The sequence below is a fragment of the Myotis nattereri genome (genome assembly GCF_964212035.1).
Source record: "Myotis nattereri genome assembly, chromosome: 7".
Lineage (NCBI taxonomy): Eukaryota > Metazoa > Chordata > Mammalia > Chiroptera > Vespertilionidae > Myotis > Myotis nattereri.
The window spans coordinates 83,606,591-83,631,850 of NC_138082.1; the positions used below are offsets into that span (position 1 = coordinate 83,606,591).

General features: G+C 43.8%; 1 protein-coding gene across 1 annotated transcript in view; it reads right to left on the minus strand.

The window, feature by feature from the left end:
• CCDC93 (CCC complex scaffolding subunit CCDC93) overlaps positions 1–25,260 on the minus strand; it is a 95,318-nt gene that overhangs the window by 22,048 nt on the left and 48,010 nt on the right. Inside the window, exons 12-16 of the mRNA XM_081096413.1 lie at positions 12,488–12,604; positions 7,019–7,081; positions 2,475–2,548; positions 1,260–1,341; positions 318–389 (exon numbers count right to left, since the gene is read on the minus strand). Coding sequence (XP_080952539.1) covers positions 318–389; positions 1,260–1,341; positions 2,475–2,548; positions 7,019–7,081; positions 12,488–12,604 — 408 coding nt within the window. The remainder of the gene's footprint in view (positions 1–317; positions 390–1,259; positions 1,342–2,474; positions 2,549–7,018; positions 7,082–12,487; positions 12,605–25,260) is intronic.

Consider the following 25,260-nt stretch of genomic DNA (forward strand, 5'->3'; position numbering starts at 1 on the left):
GCAGAGCTCAGGCAGTTCCTGAAAACACCCCTTCCCTGAAGGAGGAAGAGGAAGAATTATAATCTGGCCATTCTCGTTTGGAGTAGCTGCCGTCCACACCCACTGCTGTCTTTCACCCACCAGAAGGAAGAGAAAGGAGAGGGATAGAAATCTAAATAAATCATGTGATGAAACCAGCTGAGAAATGTGCGCTCAGAGGACCAGGTTAAGGAAACTTGTCTTTCCAGCCAGTCCTTTCGCTGGCTAGTCCTCCATGAAACTTTTCAATCTGAGCATAACAGCGCCTCACAGTTCGAGGACTCCTGCAGGGCCTTTACCTTTACTTCTCCACCTGGAGCTCTCGCTGCTTTCAGGTTTTCAATTTCCTGCTGTAGCCGTGTCATTTCCTCCTTCAAAAGGGATACAAATGTTTATGAAACTTGGGCAAGCTAGAAACTGGATGCACTTTTTAACTTGACCCAGAGTCTTATTTTCATATTTTGTGAGTTTATGTTAAGACAAAAAGTCTGTTAGGAACTAGCTGCCCTGATCTCCAACTTTCAGTCTGGGAAAGTTTTTTCAGGAGGTTACACAGAGCTTGCAGGGCTGCACCTCCTGCCTCCTGCTGGTCATGAGCACTTGTGCACCCATCACCCCCACTACTAGACACCAAGTCCTCAAATGGCAGAAACAGGACTTACACACCTGACGAATAGATATCCCAGGTTTTCAGGACATCCCTGCTTTTATATAATATTATTCCTTTATATTTGATAAGACTTTTCTTTTAAATACATTTATAAATTAGAAAATATTGTTTGTAAGACTGTTTGGCACACCCGGTGTCCTCAGAGGGTACCTACCACAGTACTCTATTCATCTTACACAGCTGTTTGAGGAATTTCCTTCTTTCTTTTGTTGTTGTTGTCAATCCTTACCCAAGGATATTTTCCCACTGGTTTTTATAGAGTGGAAGAGAGCGGGAGAGCAACATCATCAATGTGAGACACATTGATTGGTTGCCTCCTGCACATGCCCTGTCTGGGGCCGGGGATCGAGCCTGCAACCAAGGTACATGCCCTTGACCGGAATCGAACCCATGACCCTTCAGTCCAAGGGCCAAAGCTCTAACTGAGGAGCCAAACACCAAACCGGCTAGGACAGGAATCTCCTTTTCTGACTGCACCTGGATAGGATGCCACATCAGGACAAGGGGAGGGAAAGCAAGAGATTTTACAAGATTCCTGGCTTAATGTCTGCTGACACCAAGCAAAACTTACTCGACAATGTGCTTTAAACTCCTGTTCCTGGCTTTTCAGGTTTTCATTCATGGCTACAAGTGCTCTCAAGTTCTGCAGAATACTGAAAAGACCAAAAATATGACATATGGCAAGCTATTATGATTTTATGAATCACAGCTAAAACCAAGTCCCCAGATAAAAAAGGACTCCCTTTTAATTTCCTCTGTCTCTCCCAAGTGTCTAATGGGTTCTCCACAAGTGATTAAGACTGGCATTATTATTCATTTATATGCCAGACTCCATTAGCTGCATCCAAACAAACATTACAGAAACCAGAATTAAAATGTCAACTGCAGAAACATCAACGAATTTCAAAATACTGGATATACTTAATGATACCAATTACTCAATCGTATTCAAAGCATAGACAGTATGGAAAACCATTTTTAATATTCATTCTGAAAAGGAAACATGTTGCTTAAGGTCATTAAGCACACTAATTTGAATATAAGAATGTCAAGTATCTAATAGTACTTTTGCTCCATATCATGACAGAGGGCTTTCTAATTATAAAGTCAAGTAAGCTGTGGGCACTTCCTTGCTAAAATGTCCATCGAACCCAGAACCGCTCAATCTGGGCCTGAAGCATAATGATCTAACTATCTTATTCAAGTAAGTGACAGACACTTCAGAGATTTCACCACCCAAACAGCTTCGTGACATCAAATGTAAGTGCTTTATCTGTATAATTTAAATAGTCTAAAGACAATTAATTTAAAATGGAAAAAAAAAATCCCACACAAAAAAACCAGAGGCTGATTTTTGGCAGAAAAAATTGCATCTTTACTCCCAAGGAGACACGGCTAAAGTGAGTGCTGTTAACAACTGGTAACAATGGTTGACTCCTGGGTGTCTGGGGGATGGGGTGGGAGAGATAGACTTTTCACCATATGCCTTTGTGTACTGTGAATGTATTACTTAGTTTTTAAAAACAGAAAAATGAAAAAATAATTAAAACTCCAAACATATTGCTTCTGATCCCCAGGGCAATTGGGAGGAACAGGCAGCCCAAGCACATCTCAGCATGTGCCTGAGCGACAGGCACATTCTGGGTAGCACATGAGATGAAGTGACCTGTACAAGGACAAAAGCATAACCCCTGTTCCTTAGTCCTGTAAGCCAACCAATTAAGCCACCAGGTACTGGCAAAGTCCCTTTCTTCAGAGAAAAGAAACACATGCTGAAACCTCTTACCTTGGATCTGCTTTGGATTCTATCTTCTCGAGGGCTGCCTGTTCCTTGTCCAGTTTCTCATTATGACTCTTCAACTGCAAGAGAGAATGGAGGCCTTGTTGCTAGAGATTTGGTAACACAGAAGAGGGAGCGCTGCCATTCTCCTTCCCCTTGGTTCCACCTGAACTCCACTTCTGACAGGTGGCTGAGCCCACAGGATTTAGCTGTACATTGAGAAAACAGGTGAAGAAAAATAGGATGGGGGTGGAGGGAAAACCTGGGAAGGTCAAAACCAAACCCTTCCTGACACATACTGCTGGTTAACAAAACCTTGGCAACAACTTTCAATCAAGAAGCAAATGGGTAAAAAGTCAAAAGTAATGTTGACAGCAGGTGCCTTTCAGTAGGAAGGGAGAATAAAAGGAGTGGCTGTGAAAGACAGACCTGGGTTTAAATTTCAGAATGTTAACATCATGGCTATTAAGAGTCTCCTATCTTCTTGAATAATTTCACCTCCATTTTGAGTCAGATTGTGAGGTTTTTAAAAAAGAAAATTTGAAAAATAAAGTATAAATTAAAGTGTACAACTATATTATATAATAGAATACTAACATGCTACTAAAAATGATGAAGTTTTTATGATGATCTCTAATATCTACTATTATGTGAAGAAAAGCAAGGTACAAAACCATAAGTACAATATGATTCCAATTAGTATAAAGAATGTATACATTAAATGTATACATGTATAAAAGAATGTGCAGGTTACTTATATATGCATACATTACTTCCAGAAAGATTCCTAAGAAGCTGGTCACACTATCGTCACCTCTGGAGAAGGTAATTGTGTGGCTGAGTTCCTGGAGTGCACCCTTTGTATCTTTTGAATTTTGAACCATGTGAATGTGTTACCTATTCAAAAGAACAACTTAAAAAAAAGTTCCAAGGATTCTAGTTGAAAATGAAGGACCAAGTACAAGTTGCAGTAACCCCTTCTTGCCTCAGGTCCTAAAAATCCAGACTATTATGTTGGAACAAGGGACAAGAAAAATGGCCAAGAGACAGAGATGGACTGAGGAGGCCTACTTTGTGGAATAGCAGATGCAGAAGGTCTGATATGCATCAAGAACAGCCAGCTGGGTCAAGCAACATGGTCCTCAACCCATGAGGTAATTCAAGAGCTGGTGCTTGAGTCACAGAGGCAGGGCAAGGCCCCAGAGTCGACAATACCCAGGAGAAAAGGTGAGTTCTCCAACCCCGAATATTAGTTACCACCGGCTGATCCCACCGAAGAGTAGGACCCACCCTTCCAGAATAATCACATGAAGCAAGCTGCATAAAATAGATACAGAATCTACACGATTCTTAAAAGGAAATTTGATAATCAAAGATAGGCATATCATAAAAAATTATCAAACATTTGAAGAAAGATAACGTCATAAAAAGATGTATCAACTCAACATGAATTCTGATCTGAAGAAATAGTTTATAAGAAAAACTTCAGACAATTAATGTCCTTAGAGAGACAGGACAGGATACTGCTCGTATTAGAAAGGCTCAAGCTCACACATGGGAAATTACAGTTGTGATTACTGAAATTAAACAGTGGACAGGCTAGATAGAACCTGGCAGCCAATGCAGGGGCCAGCTAGTCTCGGGTCTTCTTACAACGGTGTGCAGCCTCCCCCACAAATTTTATTTTATTTTTATTTAAAAAATATTTTTATTATTTTATAAAGGAAGGAGGGAGAGGGAGAGGCACGGAGAGGGAGAGGGAGAGGGAGAGGGAGAGGGAGAGGGAGAAGGAGAGGGAGAGGGAGAGAGAGAGAAATATAAATGATGAGAGAGAATCACTGATTGGCTGCTTCTTGCACACCCTACTGGGGATCAAGCACACAACCTGGGTATGTGCCCTTCACCAGAATTGAACCTGGGATCCTTCAGTCTGAGGGCTCAGGCTCTACCCCAGGGGTCCTCAAAAACGGGGCCAGTTCACTGTCCCTCAGACCATTGGAGGGCCGGACTATAGTTTAAAAAAAACTATGAACAAATTCCTATGCACACTGCACATATCTTATTTTGAAGTAAAAAAACAAAACGGGAACAAATACAATATTTGTATTTGCATGTGGCTTGCGGGCCATAGTTTGAGGACCCCTGATATCCACTGAGCCAAACCAGATAGGGCCCCCCAGATTTTATATAGTCACCTGTCCTCTATCCATCATGCTCTGCTTTACTGGAAAGACGGGTCTCCCCATTTTTTTAGTGCCACTAGGTTATCCTGGAAGGGTAGCTTTTGCTGAAAAGGTAATACCTGAGAATACTGGTGAGAAGGATACAGAGTATGCACTTTGCCACTCTTTGCCTAGAATAGATAAGGAGACTGAGGCCCAAACATGAAGCTCATTATTAATCCAGGGGCCTGGTCTTTAGTACTCTGACCAAACCAGCCTCCTTCCTAAGTAGTTCAGAACTAGGTTTTGTAGAGCTTCCCATTTTTGTGGATGGGAATTAGTTTGACTGTCCCACTAGTCTCTGAGAGGTCTCTGGTGCCAGACTGCCAGCCTGGCCCTGTGCATGACCTTTCTGCCTTAGTTTCCCTATCTGCAGAACAAGGATGATAACAGTGTGTTGTTAGGGCTGTTGGGAAGATAAAATGGACTATTAAAAGTCACATGCCCAGAGCATACTCAGCACACACTAATGCTGGCTGCCATTATTATTTGAGGGTAGGAAGATTATCTTTTATTACTGACTTAAATCACAAGTCTACCTTTCTGAAAGGGGCTCAATAAATACTTGATTGATTTAATGTTTAGTACAAAAAGCCACTTTATAGCCACTTAGGATTTATATCCTAAGGCATATATGTGTTTTAGGAAATTGATATCAAGATGTTTTGTCTTTAATCTTTCCCAGATTATTACAGAAAGACTGATCCATGACTTGGCAAAGTTCACGTTAGGGACTTTGCAGCATTAAAAGACAACATAGAAATTCCACCCCAGGAGTTTGCCATCTAATCCATAAGGAATGTAGTCACAGAAAGCGGAAAGAAAGCTGATCCTAACACAATGCAGGCATCTTTAGAAAGAATTTTGAACAATTTATTCTAACTGCCCCTTTTAAGCATTCTGACAATAATCAAAGAGTTTAGTCTAGGTCAGAATTAAAAAGCTTTGTCAGGTTTTCAGGCTTACAAGTGCTGCATATTGCTATATATAAGAATTTAAATGGGTAAATTTCATGTAAAATTTTAAAAAATAGGGACTGGTTTGATTCCAGAGATGTCTTTGAACATCAGTCCAGTTTCCACAGTCCAAAAAGTACTACGTGGGGCACTTGCAGTGAGGCCCTGTAGAGTACAGCCACAGCCTGAGCTCCCAAATCCCAACGAGAGCTTTTCTGATCCGGATGAGGGTAGTTCTGTGGGAATGCAAGGGGAATATCTCACTCCCCGCACAACAGAGCTGGTGTCAGAGGTATTTGTTTCCTAGGATATCAGACATGGGGGAAAGCAACACTCTAATGATGATGTGAGATGGTACACTTGTAACCTGGATTAGAAATGAATCACATGCTTCAAAATATACCAGTAAACCCTCTCTTTCTCCTGAGATACCTCCCCCACCCCACCCCACCCAATCCCATCCCACCCCACCTAGGCTTACTCAGTAATTTTGAACAACAAACCATATCACTCTGATTCTCTCATATTACAAACAGAAACTGCCTTACTCTCATGGAATTCAGTATTTGGAACTATTCTACAACTTGCAGCTTGAGGAGCAGGGGCCAATTACTGTGAATGACCCCTCATGTTTTTCTATGTGGCCTGCCCCCGCCTATGTAGCCTGCCTTCCTCAGCAAGCCAACTCAGTGATCTCTCCCACCTAAATGGTGGATGGGCTAGAACAGTGGTTGGCAAACCGCGGCTTGGCAAACCGCGGCTCGCGAGCCACATGCGGCTCTTTGGCCCCTTGAGTGTGGCTCTTCTACAAAATACTGACTTCTGCGCATGGGCCACGAAGTTTCAATTGCACTGTACTTGTGTGCCTGCATGTGGTATTTTGTGGAAGAGCTACACTCAAGGGACCAAAGAGCCGCATGTGGCTCGCGAGCCGCGGTTTGCCGACCATGGGGCTAGAACAGGGGTGGGCAAACTTTTTGACTCGAGGGCCACAATGGGTTCTTAAACTGGACCGGAGGGCCGGAACAAAAGCATGGATGGAGTGTTTGTGTGAACTAATATAAATTAAAAGTAAACATCATTACATAAAAGGGTACTGTCTTTTTTTTTTTAGTTTTATTCATTTCAAACGGGCCGCATTCGGCCCGCGGGCCGTAGTTTGCCCACAGCTGGGCTAGAACATGGAAGCATGGATAAACTTATGGCACGTATCAGGCACTGTCATGTGATTGTCCTATGCCCCCAAATGGACCTGAACCCCGAGAAGGGAATCATGACTCCTCCACACAGACGGATGACATGCGGCATTCATTAACAGTGTAGGTCAACATGACTCTTAAGAAGGTCCATGGAGGAAGGAAAATCTGCTCACCTCTGTCAGTGTTTTCTTCGTTTCATCGTATCTGGCTTGGAGAGTGGTATGATTTGCCTGTAGCTGTAAACGAAAGATAGAAGACATGGGCTCTCATTTGATCCTTACAACATGGATATGGGTGATATCCCCATTTCACAGATGAGAAAATGGAAGCTTAGAAAGATTTAAACTGAGCAAACACGGGAATTTTAGAAAGGTTGCCAACAACAAATAAAGAGAAAACTCATATATAATTAGAATCAAGTACAAGTCAGAAGATATGCTAGATATTCTGCATAAATCCTATCCTATCACTGAACCTTATATTCAATGGGAGAAGACGTTATCCTTTATCTTACAAATAAGGAAATAAAGACTCAGAAGGGTTAAGTGACTTGCTTTATAGCTGATAACTGTTAAAGCCTGGATTTACATTCAGGTCTAATTTTTCTATATGGATACAACTGATTCAGTTAACCAACTTGCCCATTCACAGAATACACACTGCATTTCAGCACTCAGGATTCTAGCACAGAATATGACTGGCTGGCAAATAACACAAGATAGAAGAAAGGATTTAGGACTTCAACACTAACAGAAAAAAAATGAATTACCTTTACGTTCAAAGTTATATAAATTGTAAACTTGCATCTCAAAAATGTAATTTCCCTTTTTCTTACTGAAACTTGTATATAAACTTCTGTATCTATAAAATTGTGCTATTGTGCTATCTATAAACTTGTAGAAATCTGAAAATGTTCCATAAAAGTTCAAAGGGTTTGTACGTTTCTATTTTTATTTTAATTTTTTTTCTTTATTGATTAAGGTATTACATATGTGTCCTTATCGTCCCATTGCCCCCCTACCTCCCTACTCATGCCCTTACCCCCCTGGTGTCTGTGTCCATTGGTTAGGCTTATATGCATGCATACAAGTCCTCTGGTTGATCTCTCCCCCTTACTCTCACCCTCCCCTCTGAGGTTTGACGGTCTGATCGATGCTTCTCTGTCTCTGGATCTGTTTTTGTTCATCAGTTTATGTTGGTCATTATATTCCGTAAATGAGTGAGATCATGTGAATTTATCTTTCTCTGATTGACTTATTTCACTTAGCATAATGCTCGTTTCTACTTTTGAAAAGGGGAAGTAGCAGACTCTGTTACCTGTGTACAAACTAACAATGAGAAATTTTATCCTATATCTCAAAAATTATGACAAAATAACTTGCCCATCCTTGAACCTGTAAGCAACTTATTGAGAATAGTATCATCTTCAGAAATCACGACTCCTCAATCATACTTCTAATTACCAGTCTTCAGACTGATGAATGGTTACACTTCAACAAGCCTACCAGAAAGCCAACTCAAGCAGAGAGCAGAAGGGATGAAGGAGGGAAGCAGGTGGGCTCTGGCTTCTTCCTTTTCAAAGGGAGCCACCTTTGTAATGAGAGCTTTTATTAACCTGCTTGTGTAATTGGCAGATGAGAATATTTCCGGAGAAAGTTCTTTGTTGTTGTTTTTTTCTCTTGAAATCCTAGTGATTTAACTCTTGATACTCTTTGGGGCTCCAGGAAGGAATCCTGGCATTTTCCCCGCCTGCTTCACCTATCATCCCGCCCCTCTCTCATCCCTGCACCCATACACCTGACATTTATCCAAAGCTCTGCTCAAATGAGGTGAGTAGGAGGAGACTTCGAACATGACACAGTCCTTGCCCTCAAGGAGCTGGACTAGTAAACTGGGGAGTAAAGTATGAGAAGAGCAGCAGCAAACAGGCCCAGGGGATGGATGCCCAAGGAAACAGTCACATTACTCATCTGGGAATTCAAAGACGACTCACACAGGCTGGATCTTGGCAGGGAAGTAGATGTTGCTAAGAATGGAAGACTCACCTCTCCTCCAATTAATTTAACTACCAAGAGTTTTCCTCATCTCATCTGACCATATTTACTTAAAGAGGAAATGTCTCCATAGCTAGGCTTGCTCTAATCCTCCATGATTCTCCTATCTCCATTTTCTTCTTCATTAACCTTCATTTCCCTCCAAATTCAGCTGCTGGTTAATACTTCCATTTTGTTTTTAAGACTGTTTCTTTTTAAAATATGTTTTTATTGATTTTATAGAGAGAAGAAGGGAGAGGGAGAGATAGAAACACTGATCAGAGAGAATCACTGATCAGCTGCCTCCTGGGGATCAAGCCAGCAACCCGGTCATGTGCCCTGACAGGGAACCAAACTAGCAACCTCTCAGTTCATGGGGCGATGCTCAACCAACTGAGAAACACCAGACAGGGCCAATATTTTCTTTCTTTTTTTAAAAAAATATTTATTTTTATTGATTTCAGAGAGGAAGGGAGAGAAAGAGAGAGATAGAAACATCAATGAGAGGGTATCATTGATCAGCTGCCTCCTGCATACCACCGAGGATCAAGCCCGCAACCCGAGCATGTGCCCCTGACCAGACTCGAACCCGGGACCCTTCAGTCCACAGGCCTATGCTCTATCCACTGAGTCAAACCAGCTAGCGCAATATTTTCTTTCTTGATTCCTCTTTCTTTCCTCAATCTCTGGTGTCTTCTGAGTTATCTACCAGCGGCACTGTAGTTCTGTGCCACTGCAAAATATTCTCTTGGTCCTAGCTAGACTTCCTGCCCAGCCAGTGCCTACTCATCAGGTCTCCCCTCAAGGTGCTATCTTAGCTCTCCAGATGCCTCCTTCAAGCACTTACCACAGATGTAACTAAATGAGGTGTGTGAATGACGCAGTGTATGCCTCCCATTATTACTTGAAGATCCTTGAAAGCAGGATCATAACTTGTTCTTCATTCATCCACATAGCCTAGTTTAGTTCTTAGCACACAGAGGTACTGAGTAAGTATTTGTGAATAAATGCTACTCTCTCACTGTGGCTCTCTATTCAGTGTGAACCAAAGAAGTAAGTGTGAGATGGACATACAAGGCCAGATGAGGTGGCCAGAGAGGCAGTTGAGGAAAGAATGGAAGGGACTAGGATTGAAGCTCTAAAGAGCTGGATTCTTACACAAAAGGCTTGTTGTTTGTTGCCCTGTGACTTCTGACAGATACAATCAGACACTATTAGAAGATGAAAACATTCTGTACACCAGCTAGCCTAGAGGTGAGCAACCTTTTGTAGCAGGGCAAATTTAGGGAGAGTATCAAAGTTTAGAAGCTTCAGATTTTTTTTTTGATAGGACATTTCAAATTAAAATGGGTTTATTTAGCAAGTAACTAAAAATGTATATTCTTATAGCTCAAATAATTTTTTGGGAAAAAATGTTTATGAAAATTTTGATGTTGATTTTAAATCTTTATAAAATATTCACATCTAGGCTTATTTAAAAACATTCTCATCTTTGGTGTCTTACGTTTGCATAAAGCTTTGGTTCATTGAAAAGTGCATGCCTGTTTATCTTTTCATTTTGTCCTTAAAGCAATCTCTCTAGGCACATGTTTATCATCATCTGAGACCCCCAACCTCATACGTGCTATGTGACCCTGATTAAATCTCTATGTCCCTGCCTCATTTTCCTCATCCAGTTGGCCTAGCTACATAGGCAGAGGTTATTGCACATGCAACACCAGCCACTGCAATAATGATCATTGTCCTTTACTGACTACATGTTAGGCAGTATTCAAAAAAATACAGGCTCTTGGTAAACAGGTTCAGAGAGGCTGCCCTTTCACCTGGACTACGAATGTGCCAAGACTGCACTGGAAGGGCTCACGGCATTCCTTCTCTCCAAGTTTAGACAGGAGTTGAAAGAAAACATCTACTCATGCTAAGACAATGTGGCTCATGGGGTCTGCAATATCCCTCAAACTGTCCTTCCTCAGAGGATAAAGACATTCGGATGGATAAAGCCTCATTCTTGATTCATGCTCATTTGATTCTGTGCTGAGTCCTTTTTGAACCAATCACTTTCAGGTTCTTTTCACTGGCAAGGGTCAGGGGTAAAGATAATACTTTCTGTGCTGTGAATTAAAATGCTCAAACAAATTATCAAATGAAAACCAAATCACAGTCCACCTTGAAATCCTTGTTTGCTTATGATACAGAGCATTTGGTAAATCCAGCCTACTGTTTTTTCAGCTGTGGTAGAACAAATTCAATCAAAGAAATGAATGGGTAGGACCATTTGATATACAATGTGGGATTTGAAAAGATGAATAATATATAAGTTCATAATGCAAACAGGCACCCATATTTGGAAAATCAATTGTTACAGGAACTACTGGTGAACTGTTCTTTAGAAAGCCATATTCATTCCCATCTTCTACTACATGTATTTTCCTAATTAAATATTATTGCCAATGCAACTGAAGCATGTAACATTTTGTCTTCTAATGACTGTTCCTGAGTCAAACTCCCCAGCTTCCTCTTATGCCTACTTTTCAAGAATATGTGAAGGTCTTTCTAAAACAGTTTCATCTATCATCAAGTATTACAGAACACCATCTCCTAAAGCTCTCTTAAAAATGATCTGGTTTCCTCTATTTCCCCTATCACCACTAGTCAAAGCCACAAAAACTCATGTCTGGACCACTGGATCAGCCTCCCAATGGTTCTCCCTAAACCCCTTCTCACCCACATCCAATGAACTCATGTTCCTACAGCAAACAGAATGGTCTTTGAAACATGCAAATCGGATTCTGCTACTCTCTTACTTAAAACCTCCAGTGGCTTCCACTGTCCTTAACTTCACCTCAGAGATCTTGTCTGATCATGTTCTGCCAACCAGCTGCCTCACTCATGATTCTCCAGCCACAAAAGAGATACTGGCCAAGACCCATCCTCTTTCAGGTCTTAGTTCATGTTACTGCATAAACCCTCACCCAAGCCCCACACCTCCCACGCAGACTTCCTGCCCAGCCAGTGCCTACTCATCAGGTCTCCCCTCAGGCGCTATCTTGGCTCTCCAGAAGCTTCCTTCAAGCACTTACCACAGATGTAACTAAATGAGATGTGTGAATGATGCAGTGTATGTCTCCCATTATTACTTGAAGATCCTTGAAAGCAGGATCATAACTTGTTCTTCATTCATCCACATAGCCTAGTTTAGTTCTTAGCACACAGAGGTACTGAGTAAGTATTTGTGAATAAATGCTACTCTTGCCCTGTGATCTTCTAGAATAGAGGTTGGCAAACTTCTTCTATATGGGGCCAGATAATCAATATTTTAGGCTTTGTAGGCCACGTGGTCTCTGCTGCACCTAGTCAACTCTGCCCCTGGAGCTTGAAAGTAGCCACAGAAAACATGCAAACGTATGGGTGCACATGTATTCCAATAAAACTTTACTTACAAAAAGAAGTGGAGGATGGATAGGCATAAGGGCCACAGTATGCTGACCCCTGTCCTGGAACCTCCTTCAACCATTCTACCACAACAATCTTAACTCCTTCCCCAATTTTTACCTTCATGAAGAATAGTTTCATTTTACATAAATAAAATTATAAAAAGAAAACACCAACCTCTTCCAGATGTTTGGTCTTCTGAAGAATCTGCTTGTTCAAGGAAATGACTTTCCGACGATGAAGTTGGGAGGTTCCTATTTTTTCTGGACTTTCTTCAGCTGATAGCTCAGACTGCTGTGGAAAACAGGGAGGGCAAATCCAGAAGACTTAATTAGTCCACCTGAGTTCATGTAAGATAGCTCCATCCCTGCTCATTCTGGGCAGAGCACCACTGGTTCCCGTGCAAACCCTAGGTCCAGAGAAGTAGACTGGCACAATGATCCATCCTTATCAATGGGATCTGCATCCATGGCAGAGGGAATGGCATGTGCAGAGCACAGGAATATGTAACAGTGGTTTGTTGATATCATATAGGCAATGGGGCATCATCCAAGGGTCTTAAATAGAGGAATAACATCATCACATTAACATCTTTAGAATACATTTCTGGAATTGTCAAGAATGATGAACTGATTCACTTTCATAAAGTATTATAAGCATACTAGAGGCCCAGTGCATGAAATTCGTGCATTGATAGGGTCCCTAGTGACTGCCGGCTGCCAGCTGGGTACTCCCTTCTCCCCCCCCCCCCCCCCCCCGCCAGCCCCGCCCCTGGTCAAACTCCCAGATGACCTCCCGGTCGAGGGGACAATTTGTATACTATGCTTTTATTATAGAGGATGGTTAAAAAGTATAACCAGTCAGAAACACTTTAATGAAAAGCAACATTCTCCCAACTTATTTCTCCCCCACCCATGGGCACTTTTAACCATTTCTTATTTCTCTTTTTCTGGTGTTCACAGAGCATAGATTTGAGAGGGATAAAAGTTGCTGACAGAGGTCAATAGGAAATTCCAGAAATTATATAGGTGAGGAAGGGATGAAGAAGAAAGGTTGGACAGACACAGAGACTGTCATAAGGGAGAGATTTCTGGATCAGGTGAGGAAAATGTAGCAACATTACTGGGAAATCACACAAACAAGGAAGCAGCCTGGTGTAGATACGGAATACAAATACATGCCTCAAGACTCCACTGAGAAGCCCCACAAAAGAAACAAAAAAGCTGACCTTGTGGCAACAGGTATACTTAGAATACTTGTTGGATGACCATAGATAACTTTATTAAACAGTTAAATGCCCATTTAAACCACATTTCCTTTTTTATGGAAGCATCCCAATTCCAAGTGAATCACTGACTTTAAGCCTAAGTACAACAACACAATTTGGGTATTTGATTTTTAACAGTGATCATGACCTTGAAAGTCTGGAAGACTTACCCATGGGGAAAAAGATGGGAAAGTGAGAAAGAGGAGAAATTAGATGGCACAGTCATCATTTATTTTGGCTAAGGACGTTCCTGAAGAATTCAGCAGCATTAACAGATGATGAGTTTTGTTTTGTTTTTTTTTTGCTCCTTAACAACTCTGGAGGTAGGAAACAATCAGCAGGACATGGTTGCATAAAATCGTAAGAAACATCATTTTCTATTTTGTGGGCAGGCCATAAACGAAGCATTTGGTTTTGTAATATATCTAGCCTTAAAACCTGGGATTTTGGAAAATGTCAAGTAACGAATTCCAACTTATCTGGATTTACTGGAATTGGAGTTACCTTTTAAAGATGCAATTGGGCACAAGATAGCCACAATCTGGAGTCTGGGGAAGAAGAACTGTTTCTGAAAATCATTTGAGTACAAAAAAGGGGAGGAAGAGGAAAGACCAACCCTTCTCAATTTTCAAATCACTTGTTAGAAACAGAATTACGTATAATTAACTAATTACATCTGCTATACTTTGACTGCATCACCCTAAACCAGCCGTGGGCCCGTTTGAAATGAATAAAACTATTGAAATAAAAGACCGTACCCTTTTATGTAATGATGTTTACTTTGAATTTATATTAGTTCACACAAACACTCCATCCATGCTTTTGTTCCGGCCCTCCGGTCCAGTTTAAGAACCCATTGTGGACCTCGAGTCAAAAAGTTTGCCCACCCCTGCGGGCCTAAACTGTGTGCTATATATTTAGTAGCTTTTCTCTTGTAGATAATTTCAGATTTGGGTTTTAACACCAAATTAGATTCCTTGATCTTGATTTCTAAAGTGTCACTGGAATATCCTCAAGGCATTTTACCTTACTAGCAGAATTACGTAAGCCTTATTCTCATGATTTATTGACATTTGAAATAGAATTAATTCCCCATTCACAGGAACTATCCCACATGGCATGTCTCTATGTTTGCTTTTCGGATCCTCTTGAGTACCCTGATCTCCTCCAGCTGCCTGTCTGGCTTTGGAGCAGACCAAGCTGTGGGCAGACAGGCTCTGGGGGATCAGTGTCTCCCTCCCCTCCCAGACTCCTTTCTGCAGGAGTGAGCACACATTCATCCAGCACTATTCTGCACTTGGGCATGGGCTGGATATGTCTTCAACTCTTAGCAGGTTTACCCACTTATTAACTGAATTTATGGCCTAGGTTCCAAGAGAATGAAAACTGCATTTTCCAACAGGTTCCACACCCTCTTATCAGTATACCTGGTACACACACAGCTTTGTTTTAACCCGTTAACTGCCATGTGTCCGAAACAGAAATCATCCCCATTTCTTCCATATGCGCTGGAATATTTACGAATTTAAGTTACCATAATTTTCTTAACAAATGGCTGGCTATTTCTCCTTCCTTCCTCCCTTCCTCCCTCCTTCACTCCCTCCCTCCCTCTCTCCCTCCCTCCCTTGCCTCTTTGTCTCTCTGTCTCTGTCTCTCATGATTTTACAGTGAAATTTTTCAGAAGTTACATGACATGTGATATCATTGCTTTGATGTATTTATTGTCATTTGTGAATGAATTAATACATAAGCTATTGGGATCTCAGTAATTTTTAAGAGTTCTAAAGGGTCCTGAAACAAAATTTTGAGAACCATTACTTTAATCTAAGGGTCCTGACTCACTCAGGAGTCATGTATTGATCCCAATCATTGGAGTGGGCCCACCATCATTTATACAACATCCAGAGGAGAAAGTTCTTTCTAATTCCATTTTTTTACTAGACAGGTGATTCAGAGAACCATACAAAGGGAAAATACTTGCAGTGCACAGGAAGACTCAAAGTCTCTGTACAAGTGTACTATTATATCTCTGTAACGATAATATATGTTCTCAGCAAACATAGGCTTTCAAAATCCTTTCTCTTATTGCTAGGTAGCAATTTTCATTGCTCTGTGGAGTCCCTTACATTTGCATCTGCAAAGCTTTAATGTACACTAATATAGGGAAAGTAAGTGCCATTTCCATATCTGACATTTCTCGAGCCCAATTAAAATGAATACTGTGCAATGAACAGGTCCATAGTACATATAAATTCGTGAGTTCCTTCATTTGCTTTTGAGTCTAGAGATGGTGTTATGCAGCCCCAGCTTGTTTGGCTCAGTGCATAGAGCATAGGCCCGAGGGGCTAAAGGTCCCAGGTTTGATTCCGGTCTAGGGCATGTACTGTGGTTGTAGGCTCCTCCCGAGCCTGGATCCTGGTCAGAGGGTGTACAAGAGGTAACCAATTGATGATGCTTCTCTCTGCCTTTCCCTCTCTCTTCTACTCTTCTCTAAAAATCAATGGAAAAATATCCTTGGGTGAGGATAAAAAATAACAATAAAAAAATTAGAGATGGTCCTTTGCAAACTGCTTTGTTTAATGGGAAATTATTTTTGCACAGAAAAATTATTTAATCCAGAGCTAAACTGAAAATAGTTCTTACTGGTAACCTAGTCACTGAAAAGCTGATGGCTCAATTTTTCAAACATACCTTTAATAAAGCAATCTAAGTTTTTCATTTCTTTCAATAACCTCTACGCAACCAAAAGCATCAGACTGATGAAGGCAGGAGCATGTTTTTAAAACAGTATGTCTCATCTGACATTCTGTTCACTGAGAGTCATTCTGGGAAAAACACTGAAGATGACCAAGTTGGATCTTGAAAGATGATATAAAATTGTCCAGGTTGAGAATAGGAAAGGGGGCTTTTCAGTAATTCCTTGACAGAAAAAAATGTAAGTCCTGGGCATCTTAACTGACTTCTACATGAAAAGTACAACATCTCTCAAAAAATACCAACCCTGCACAAATATTCCATTTGTGTTTACACTGGAGCGAGGGCTATAGAACCAATCTAATTTTGTTCAACAATTTCAGATTAAGAACGTGCTTTCAAAACTACAACACAGATTAGATGACTTCTAGTGCAGACTCAATGTTTTCTAATAACTGACATATATTCACAACTTTCATTCTAGTGGAATCAGATATAAATGTCATTCAATAATATTAACCCAGTTCCAAACAGTAAATTCCTCAGAGAAACAAAAAATGATTACTTTAGCTAAAACTATATACTTTCATAATGAAAGAGACCCAAAAGGTTATCTATATAACAACCTTCTTGTTAATACAGGAATCTCTCCTATGTCCCCCCCTCCCTCCCAAAAATATGGTTAGTAAGCTGTCAATAATAAAGATCTCTATCGCAGGAGGGTGCCCAAAGTTCTCTACTGAACAGATGAACTTCAGTTTCTGACACCTTGATGAACCCTCCTATTAAAAACAAGTTAATATAAAATATTTATTTTTAATCTTTTAAAAAATATATAAGCTAGCAAGAATGTATGAAATCCTGGATGGCCAAAAAACTAGTGAAAGTGGAAATACAGGAAGGTATGTATACAAACTGAAACTGTTTTTTTTCTTGAGCGTATTTGCCAAAACCAGGTGATCTCAACGTTTGATTTTTACAATTCAACACCTGCTATGCATAAACCTTGACACAGGTGTAAGAGGAAAAATATCTGCATTGAAATATTTGTATCAACAGATTAGCCTACATTTGGATCTGCAATCTAAATTTACACACTACTGTGATGGTCCAAAAACCCACAAGTCAATACTGTTAAGTACAAACTTGGGCTGGGTGTCCCTAGGTGTCTGTCAAAAACAAAAGCAAATCTGCTATGGAAGAACAAAGCTTCAGCTCAAAGCCTCAAAGAATTTCTACAGATAAATTTCCAAGGAATATGAATTCACAGTCAAAAATCAAAAGCACAAAGTCAAAGTATTATGAGCAAGAGCTAGCAGAAAGACAGTAAAATCAGACTTGTAAAGACTCAAACAAGTACCCATCCATTCCTCCCTGAAGCAATGGATATTAAATGTAATCCCTCTTTCGCAGTTCAATTTATCTCATCTAGAAGCATCCAAAGCTCCTTCCTTTCTCCTTTTTATAACAAGACTAGAGGCCCCGGGGATCAGGCCTAAGCTGGCAGTCAGACATCTCTTTCGCAGTCTGGGACCCCTCGCTCCTTACCACGAGAGAGGCTCCCACCATCGGTGTTGTGTTCGCCAGCCATGAGCCTGGCTTCTGGCTGAGTGGAGCTCCTCCTGTGGGAGCGCACTGACCTCCAGGGGGCAGCTCCTATGTTGAGCGTCTGCCCCCTGGTGGTCAGTGTGCATCATAGTGACTGGTCGTTCTGCCATAACGGTCGCTTAGGCTTTTATTATATGGACTAGAGGCCCGGTGCACAAAAATTTGTGCACTCGGGGGAGGGGCGGTCCCTCAGCCCGACCTGTGCCCTCTCGCAGTCTGGGACCCCTCGGGAGATAACGACCTGCTGGCTTAGGCCTGCTCCTGGTTGGCAGAGGGCAGGCCCAATCCCTAAGTGCAGCCCCTGGTCGGGCTCAAAGCAGGGCTGATTGGGGAGTTGGGGCGCCGCCCCCTGTCATGCACAGAGCAGGGCGGATTGGGAGGTTGCAATGCCACCCTCAGTCACGCTCAGGGTAGGGCCGATTGGGGGGTTGGGGCACCACCCCCTGTCATGCACAGAGCAGGGCCAATCAGGGGCTTGGGGCGCTGCCCCCTGTCACTCACAGAGTAGGGCCAATCAGGGGGTTGGGGCACTGCACTGTCACACTCAGAGCAGGGCCGATGGGGAGGTTATGGCTCTACCCCGTCACACACAGAGCAGGGCCCGTGGGGGGCGGTTGTGGCGCCGCCACTGTCACACTCAGGCAGGGCCGATGGGGAGGTTTGGGCTCTACCCCGTCACACACAGAGCAGGGCCCGTGGGGGGGGGGGTTGGGGGTTGGGGAGTTCCCCCCTCTCAGGCACAAAGCAGGGCTGATCAGGGGGTTGGGACGCCTTCCCGTCACGAACAGAGCAGGGTGGATAGGGAGGTTGTGGCCCTGCCCCCTGTCACACACAGAGCCACAGGGCGATCAGGGGGTTTGGGCACTGCCCCTTGTCACGCTGATCCCAGTGCTGGGAGGCATATTACCCTTTTACTATATAGGACAGAGGCCTGGTGCACGGGTGGGGGCCAGCTGGTTTGCCCTGAAGGGTGTCCTGGATCAGGGTGGGGGTCCCGCTTAGGTGCCTGGCCAGCCTGGGTGAGGGGATGATGGCTGTTTGCAGCTGGTCACACACCCTTCAGGGTGGGGGTCCCCACTGGGGTGCCTGGCCATCTGGGTGAGGGGCTGAGGGCTGTTTTCAGGCTGGCGGGTGACTGAAGCTCCCAACCGCTCCTTTTTTTCTTTTTCTTTTTTTTTTTATTCTGGGCCAGCTTTAGCTCTGAGGCTTGGCTCCAGCTCTGAGGCCTCTGCTGCTGAAAGCAGGTATCTGGTTTGTTTGGGTTCTATAATCAAAACACTGTTTCAACTCCAGCTCTGAGATCCCGGCTGGCTGAAAGCAGGTTTCTGGAGTTTGTTTAGATTCTATATTTGTAACAATGTTTCAAACTGCAAGCTCAGAGGCTGGCAGCAGCAGGCGGGGAACGTTAGCTTCCTCCGTCACTGAAGCAAGCAAGCCTCATGTTCGCTTCAAGCTGCCTGGCTCCAGGCCGCCATCTTGGCTGGCAGTTAATTTGCATATCACCCTGATTAGCCAATGGGAAGGGTAGCGGAGTACGGCTAATTACCATGTTTCTCTTTTATTAGGACTAGAGGCCCAGTGCATGAAATTCGTGCACGGGGAGGTTGGGGCGGGGGGGGGGGAATCCCTCAGCCCAGCCTGTACCCTCTCACAATCTGGGACCCCTTAGGGGATGTCCAACTGCCAGTTTAGGCCTGATCCCGCAGGGATCGACATCCCTCCAGGACCGCTGGCTCCTAACCGCTTGCTTGCCTGCCTGCCTGAACACTCCTAACCACTCTGCCTGCCTGATTGCCCCTAACCACTCGCCTGCCTGTCTGATCACCCCTAACCACTCTGCCTGCCTGCCTCATCACCCCTAATCACTCTGCCTGCCTGCCTGATCACCCCTAACCACTCGCCTTCCTGTCTGATCACCCCTCACCACTCTACCTGCCTACCTGATCACCCCTAACCACTCTACCTGCCTACCTGATCACCCCTAACCACTCTGCCTGCCTGCCTGATCACCCTAACTGCTCACCTGCCTGCCTGATCACCCCTAACCACTCTGTCTGCCTGCCTGATTGCCCCTAACCACTTGCCTGCCTGCCTGATCACCCCTAACCACTCTACCTGCCTACCTGATAGCCCCTAATCACTCTGCCTGCCTGCCTGATCACCCCCAACTGCCTCTGCCTCGGCCCCCACTGCCACGACTTCATCCGGAATGACTTCTGGAAGGTCGTTCAGCTGTCCAGTCTAATTATCATATTACACTTTTATTATTATAGATGTCAGTATCCTTTGCCATCTTGGCTGTTATCCTCTGCACATACCCTAGTTCATAAGTAACCTTTCCAAGTACTCCAGATGGAGTCAGAACTGCAGACAGGATGGGATCATCCATCTACTTTCCCTGATCTACACTCTGCTTCCATTAATAAAACTGGATACATAAACATTCTTTTTAATATTCTTGACTCCCCGTAATGCAATCCCATACATTTCAAAGCCACATTCATATAACATTGCTGAATCTAAGGCACAGCTCTGGGTCCCCAGGTAAGAATAGAGCATCCCTACCAGAATGCACTTAACATTTAGGAAGTGTGAACAAATCCAAAACCTCCCATTTTATCTCCAGGAGCTACTGTCAGGTTAGATGGTATCCTCACCAAATCCTGAATTGATATGACTAGTTTTTCTGAAACTAAATAGTTCACATTTACCTTCTTTAAACAATGAATTTATTGGTTTGAATGCATAATTTCAATCTAAGATTTTTTTTCATAACAATTCTTTTCCTTTCTTTTTAAAAATAATATATTTTTATTGATTTCAGAGAGGGGGCGAGAGAAACATCAGTGATGAGAGAGAATCATTGATTGGCTGCCTCTTGCACACCCCCTACTTGGGATCGAGCCCGCAACCCAGGCATGTGCCCTTGACCTGTGGCCCCTCAGTCCACAGGCTGACGCTCTATCCACTGAGCCAAACCAGCCAGGGCAGGGGTGGGCAAACTTTTTGACTCGAGGGCCACAATGGGTTCTTAAACTGGACCGGAGGGCCGGAACAAAAGCATGGATGGAGTGTTTGTGTCAACTAATATAAATTCAAAGTAAATATCATTACATAAAAGGGTACGGTCTTTCTTTTTTTTAATATATTTTATTGATTTTTTATAGAGAGGAAGGGAGAGGGATAGAAAGTCAGAAACATCGATGAAATAGAAACATCGATCAGCTGCCTCCTGCACACCCCCTACTGGGGATGTGCCCGCATCCAAGGTACGTGCCCTTGACTGGAATTGAACCTGGGACCTTTGAGTCCGCAGGCCGACGCTCTATCCACTGAGCCATACTGGTCAGGGTGGTCTTTTTTTTTTTTTTTTAGTTTTATTCACTTCAAACGGGCCGGATCCGGCCCGCGGGCCATAGTTTGCCCACGGCTGAGCTAGGGCCTAAGATATTTTTGAATACTGATTCTATTCTCCAGTGTACTAGCCACCTTTTCTTTTCCAGCTTTAAATGATGATCAAATCTGAAAAATCCTATGTCCTTATCCAAATTGGTAAGACCCTGAAAGGTACAGGCTGTGCTATAAAGCTTGAGACAATTCCATCAGGTTGACAATTCATTAGAAATACCATTCTCCTTGCTGTTAATTACTGTGTATCTCATTGGTCACTCAGAATTTAGGAAATTTTAAGCAGTTTGGAAATGCAAACACATTTAGCATGATTTTCTCCAGATTTACTGGGTTCCTTAATCTCTAAATTCTGATTATAGTTTTAAATATCTCTCCCTACCTTCTGTGGTTTAGTTCAACTAACTGTTACTCAGACCCTATTATGTGTGGGACACAGTGGTAGGCAGTGTGGATGTGAAAAGAGACACAGACCTTACCCCTAGACCTTCACAGTCTAGTCAGGAAAAAACTGATTCATACCATATAATAAAAGGCTAATATGAAAATCGACCGAATGGTGGAACAACTGGTCGCTATGACATGCACTGACCACCAGGGGCAGACACTCAATGTAGGAGCTAACCCCCGGTTGGTCAGTGCGCTCCCACAGGGGGAGCGCCGCTCAGCCAGAAGCCTCTGCAGCAGCACTAAGAAGCAGTGAGCAGGCGGGTGGTAAGGAGCGAGGGGTCCTGGACTGTGAGAGGGATGTCCACCTGCCAGTTTAGGCCTGCTCTCCGCACAGGGATGTCTGCCTGATGGCTTCGGGAGGGAACCTAAGCTGTCAGGCGGACATCCCCCGAGAGCTCCAGGACTGTGAGAGGGCGTAGGCTGGGCTGAGGGACTACCCCCCTCCAGTGCATGAATTTTGTGCACTGGGCCTCTAGTTTATAAATAAAGGGGCTGTATCCTCTACCTTCTTTCTCTCCAAGCCTAAATTGTGCCACAGAGAGAGCATTTTGAAAACTCTTCTTTTTCCTTCTTATCCCTTCCTCTCTTTCTTCCTTCCTTCAACAAATGTTTATGATCTACAATGATCCCAGTCCTCGTTGACAGCAAACATTCTAGTCCTGGGAGACAGGCAAAGACAAATGAAATGGTGCGTTGTTAGCAGTGCTGTGAAGGAGACAACAAGGAGCTGATCCACACAACATCACAGAGGAGACTATCTTAAGCAGGGAAGTCACCTTTCATGGCTATTGGGCGAATCTACATAGTCTTCTAGTCATCCATTAGCCTCTACTGAACACTGCTTATGTTAGGCAACAGAGATACAGAGATGAAAGATGAATTTCTGGCCCTCCAGAAGTATGAACTTAGGATATGACATGTGTAACACCTGTGGCCTTATGTAAAGAAACACAGTCTAGAAGAAAGGGGCAAAAAATCCACTCCTGCTCTCACCCTCCTGATCCCAACCTGGGTTTTTCCATCTGGGGCCAGAGTAGAAGGTTCCCAAAAGGCCAACTCCTCCTTTTCCCCATTCTACTTCCCCCACTCCATATACCAGTCCTGCTAGTAAATGAAAAAATGGTCTGTGTAGTCAGATGATGGGATTAGAAATATTCACATTAAACTTATGAGAAACCACCCTGGTTTCAGCTCAGGCCTGATTCTCTAATTAAGTAGCCAAGCTTCCCATCCCCTTCTGATCCAGGCAAGGTCCTTGGGGGATGGTTATCTTTACTCAGTCCCTAGACCCTCTTAAACTGTTCTCTCCCATTTCACTTCAAGTGGGTATAATTTTAAAAAGTCACCTATTCTACCTAATTGTTAATAGGAAAAAGTTCAATATCAACTATACCAAATACTTTCTTTGGGCGTATACTGACATTTCAATTGACAACACACACCAAGTAGCAAGTGATGTCTACTTAGATCACACAAACGATATTATTCTGTAATTTATCTCCTTACAGGTTGACTGATTCCTAACTGGGAGCTCCTCAGGACAGCATGCATGTCTTACAACTCTATCTCTGCCCCTACACCTGACACTATGGCAGAAGAGAAATCAAGCTGGAGCCTGGACAAAGTGGCTCAGTTGGTTGGAGCATTGTCCCATACACCAAAAGGTTGCAGGTTCATTTCCTGGTCAGGGCACATACCTAGGTTTCGTGTTTGATCCCCAATCGGAGCATATACAGGAGCTGACCTATCAATGTTTCTCTTTCATCTCTCTCCCTCCCTCTCTCTCTCTCTCTCTCTCTCTCTCTCTCTCTCTCTCTCTCTCTCTCACCCTTTCTCTAAAAAACCCCCCAAAATAGCATATCCTCAGGTGAGGAAAATTTCAAAAAAAAGAAAAAAAGACATCAAGCTGAAGTCTTAAAATTCTCCCAAATTACACTAACTCTTTTTAAATGTTTGAGACGTCTTCATAACACTAATTCAGGAAATTAAAACCAGGATAAAGAAAAAAACCCAACGATAAGGCAGCTACCTCAAGAGGGCAGATGACAGCTCCCAGACCGCCAGTGGATGCCTGAAACCATGGATAGTATCAAATCCTATATATTCCATGTTTTTTCTATACACTCACATGTTTTAAATTTATAAATTAGGCCCAGTAAGAGGTTAACAACAATAACTAATAATAACACAATTATAACTATCCTATCTAATAAAAGAGAAACATGGTAATTAGCGTACGACCGCTACCCTTCCCATTTGCTAATCAGGGCGATATGCAAATTAACTGCCAGCCAAGATGGCAGCCGGCAGCCAGGCAGCTTGAAACTAACATGAGGCTTGCTTGCTTCAGTGACGGAGGACTCCAACGTTCCCACCTGCCTTGCCGGACTCTGAGCCTGCAGTTTGAAACATTGTAACAAATATAGAAGCTAAACAAAACCCCAGAAACCTGCTTTCAGCCAGCCGGGATCTCAGAGCTGGAGTTATACATTGTTTCGATTATAGAACCCAAACAAACCAGATACCCGCTTTCAGCAGCAAAGGCCTCAGGGCTGGAGCCAGAGCTAAAGCTGGCCCAGAATAAAAAAAGAAAAAAAGAAAAAAAGGAGCAGTTGGGAGCTTCAGTCACCCGCCAGCCTGAAAACAGCCCTCAGCCCCTCACCCAGATGGCCAGGCACCCCAGTGGGGACCCCCACCCTGAAGGGTGTGTGACCAGCTGCAAACAGCCATCATCCCCTCATCCAGGCTGGCCAGGCACCCCAGTGGAGACCCCTACCCTGATCCAGGACACCCTTCAGGGCAAACCAGCCAGCCCCACCCATGCACCAGGCCTCTATCCTATATAGTAAAAGGGTAATATGCCTCCCAGCACCGGGATCAGCGGAGCCGCGATGCCTCCCAGCACCGGGATCAGCGGAGCCGAGAGGCCTCCCGGCACCGGGATCAGCGTGACAGGGGGCATGCCCAAACCCCGACTGCCCTGCAGCTCTGTGTGTGACAGGGGGTGGGGCCACAACCTCCCTATCTGCCCTGCTCTGTTCGTGACAGGGGAAGGCGCCCCAACCTCCTGATCAGCCCTGCTCTGTGCCTGATACGGGGGAGCTCTCCAACCGCCTGATCGGCCCTGCTCTGTGTGTGACAGGGTGCGGTGCCCCAACCTCCCCCCCCACGGGCCCTGCTCTGTGTGTGACAGGGTAGAGCCATAACCTCCCCATTGGCCCTGCCCTGAGAGTGAGAGTGGCGGCGCCCCAACCCCCTGATCGGCCCTGCTCTGTGGGTGATAGAGGGCGGCGCCTCAACCGTCCCCCCCCCCCCCCCCGCACGGGCCCTGCTGTGTGTGATGGGGTAGAGCCATAACCTCCCCATCAGCCCTGCCTTGAGTGTGACAGTGGTGGCACCCCAACCCCCTGATCAGCCCTGCTCTGTGGGTGATAGAGGGCAGCGCCCCAACCCCCTGATCTGCCCTGCTCTGTGTGTGACAGTGGGCGGTGCCCCAACTCCCCTATCGGCCCTACTCTGAGAG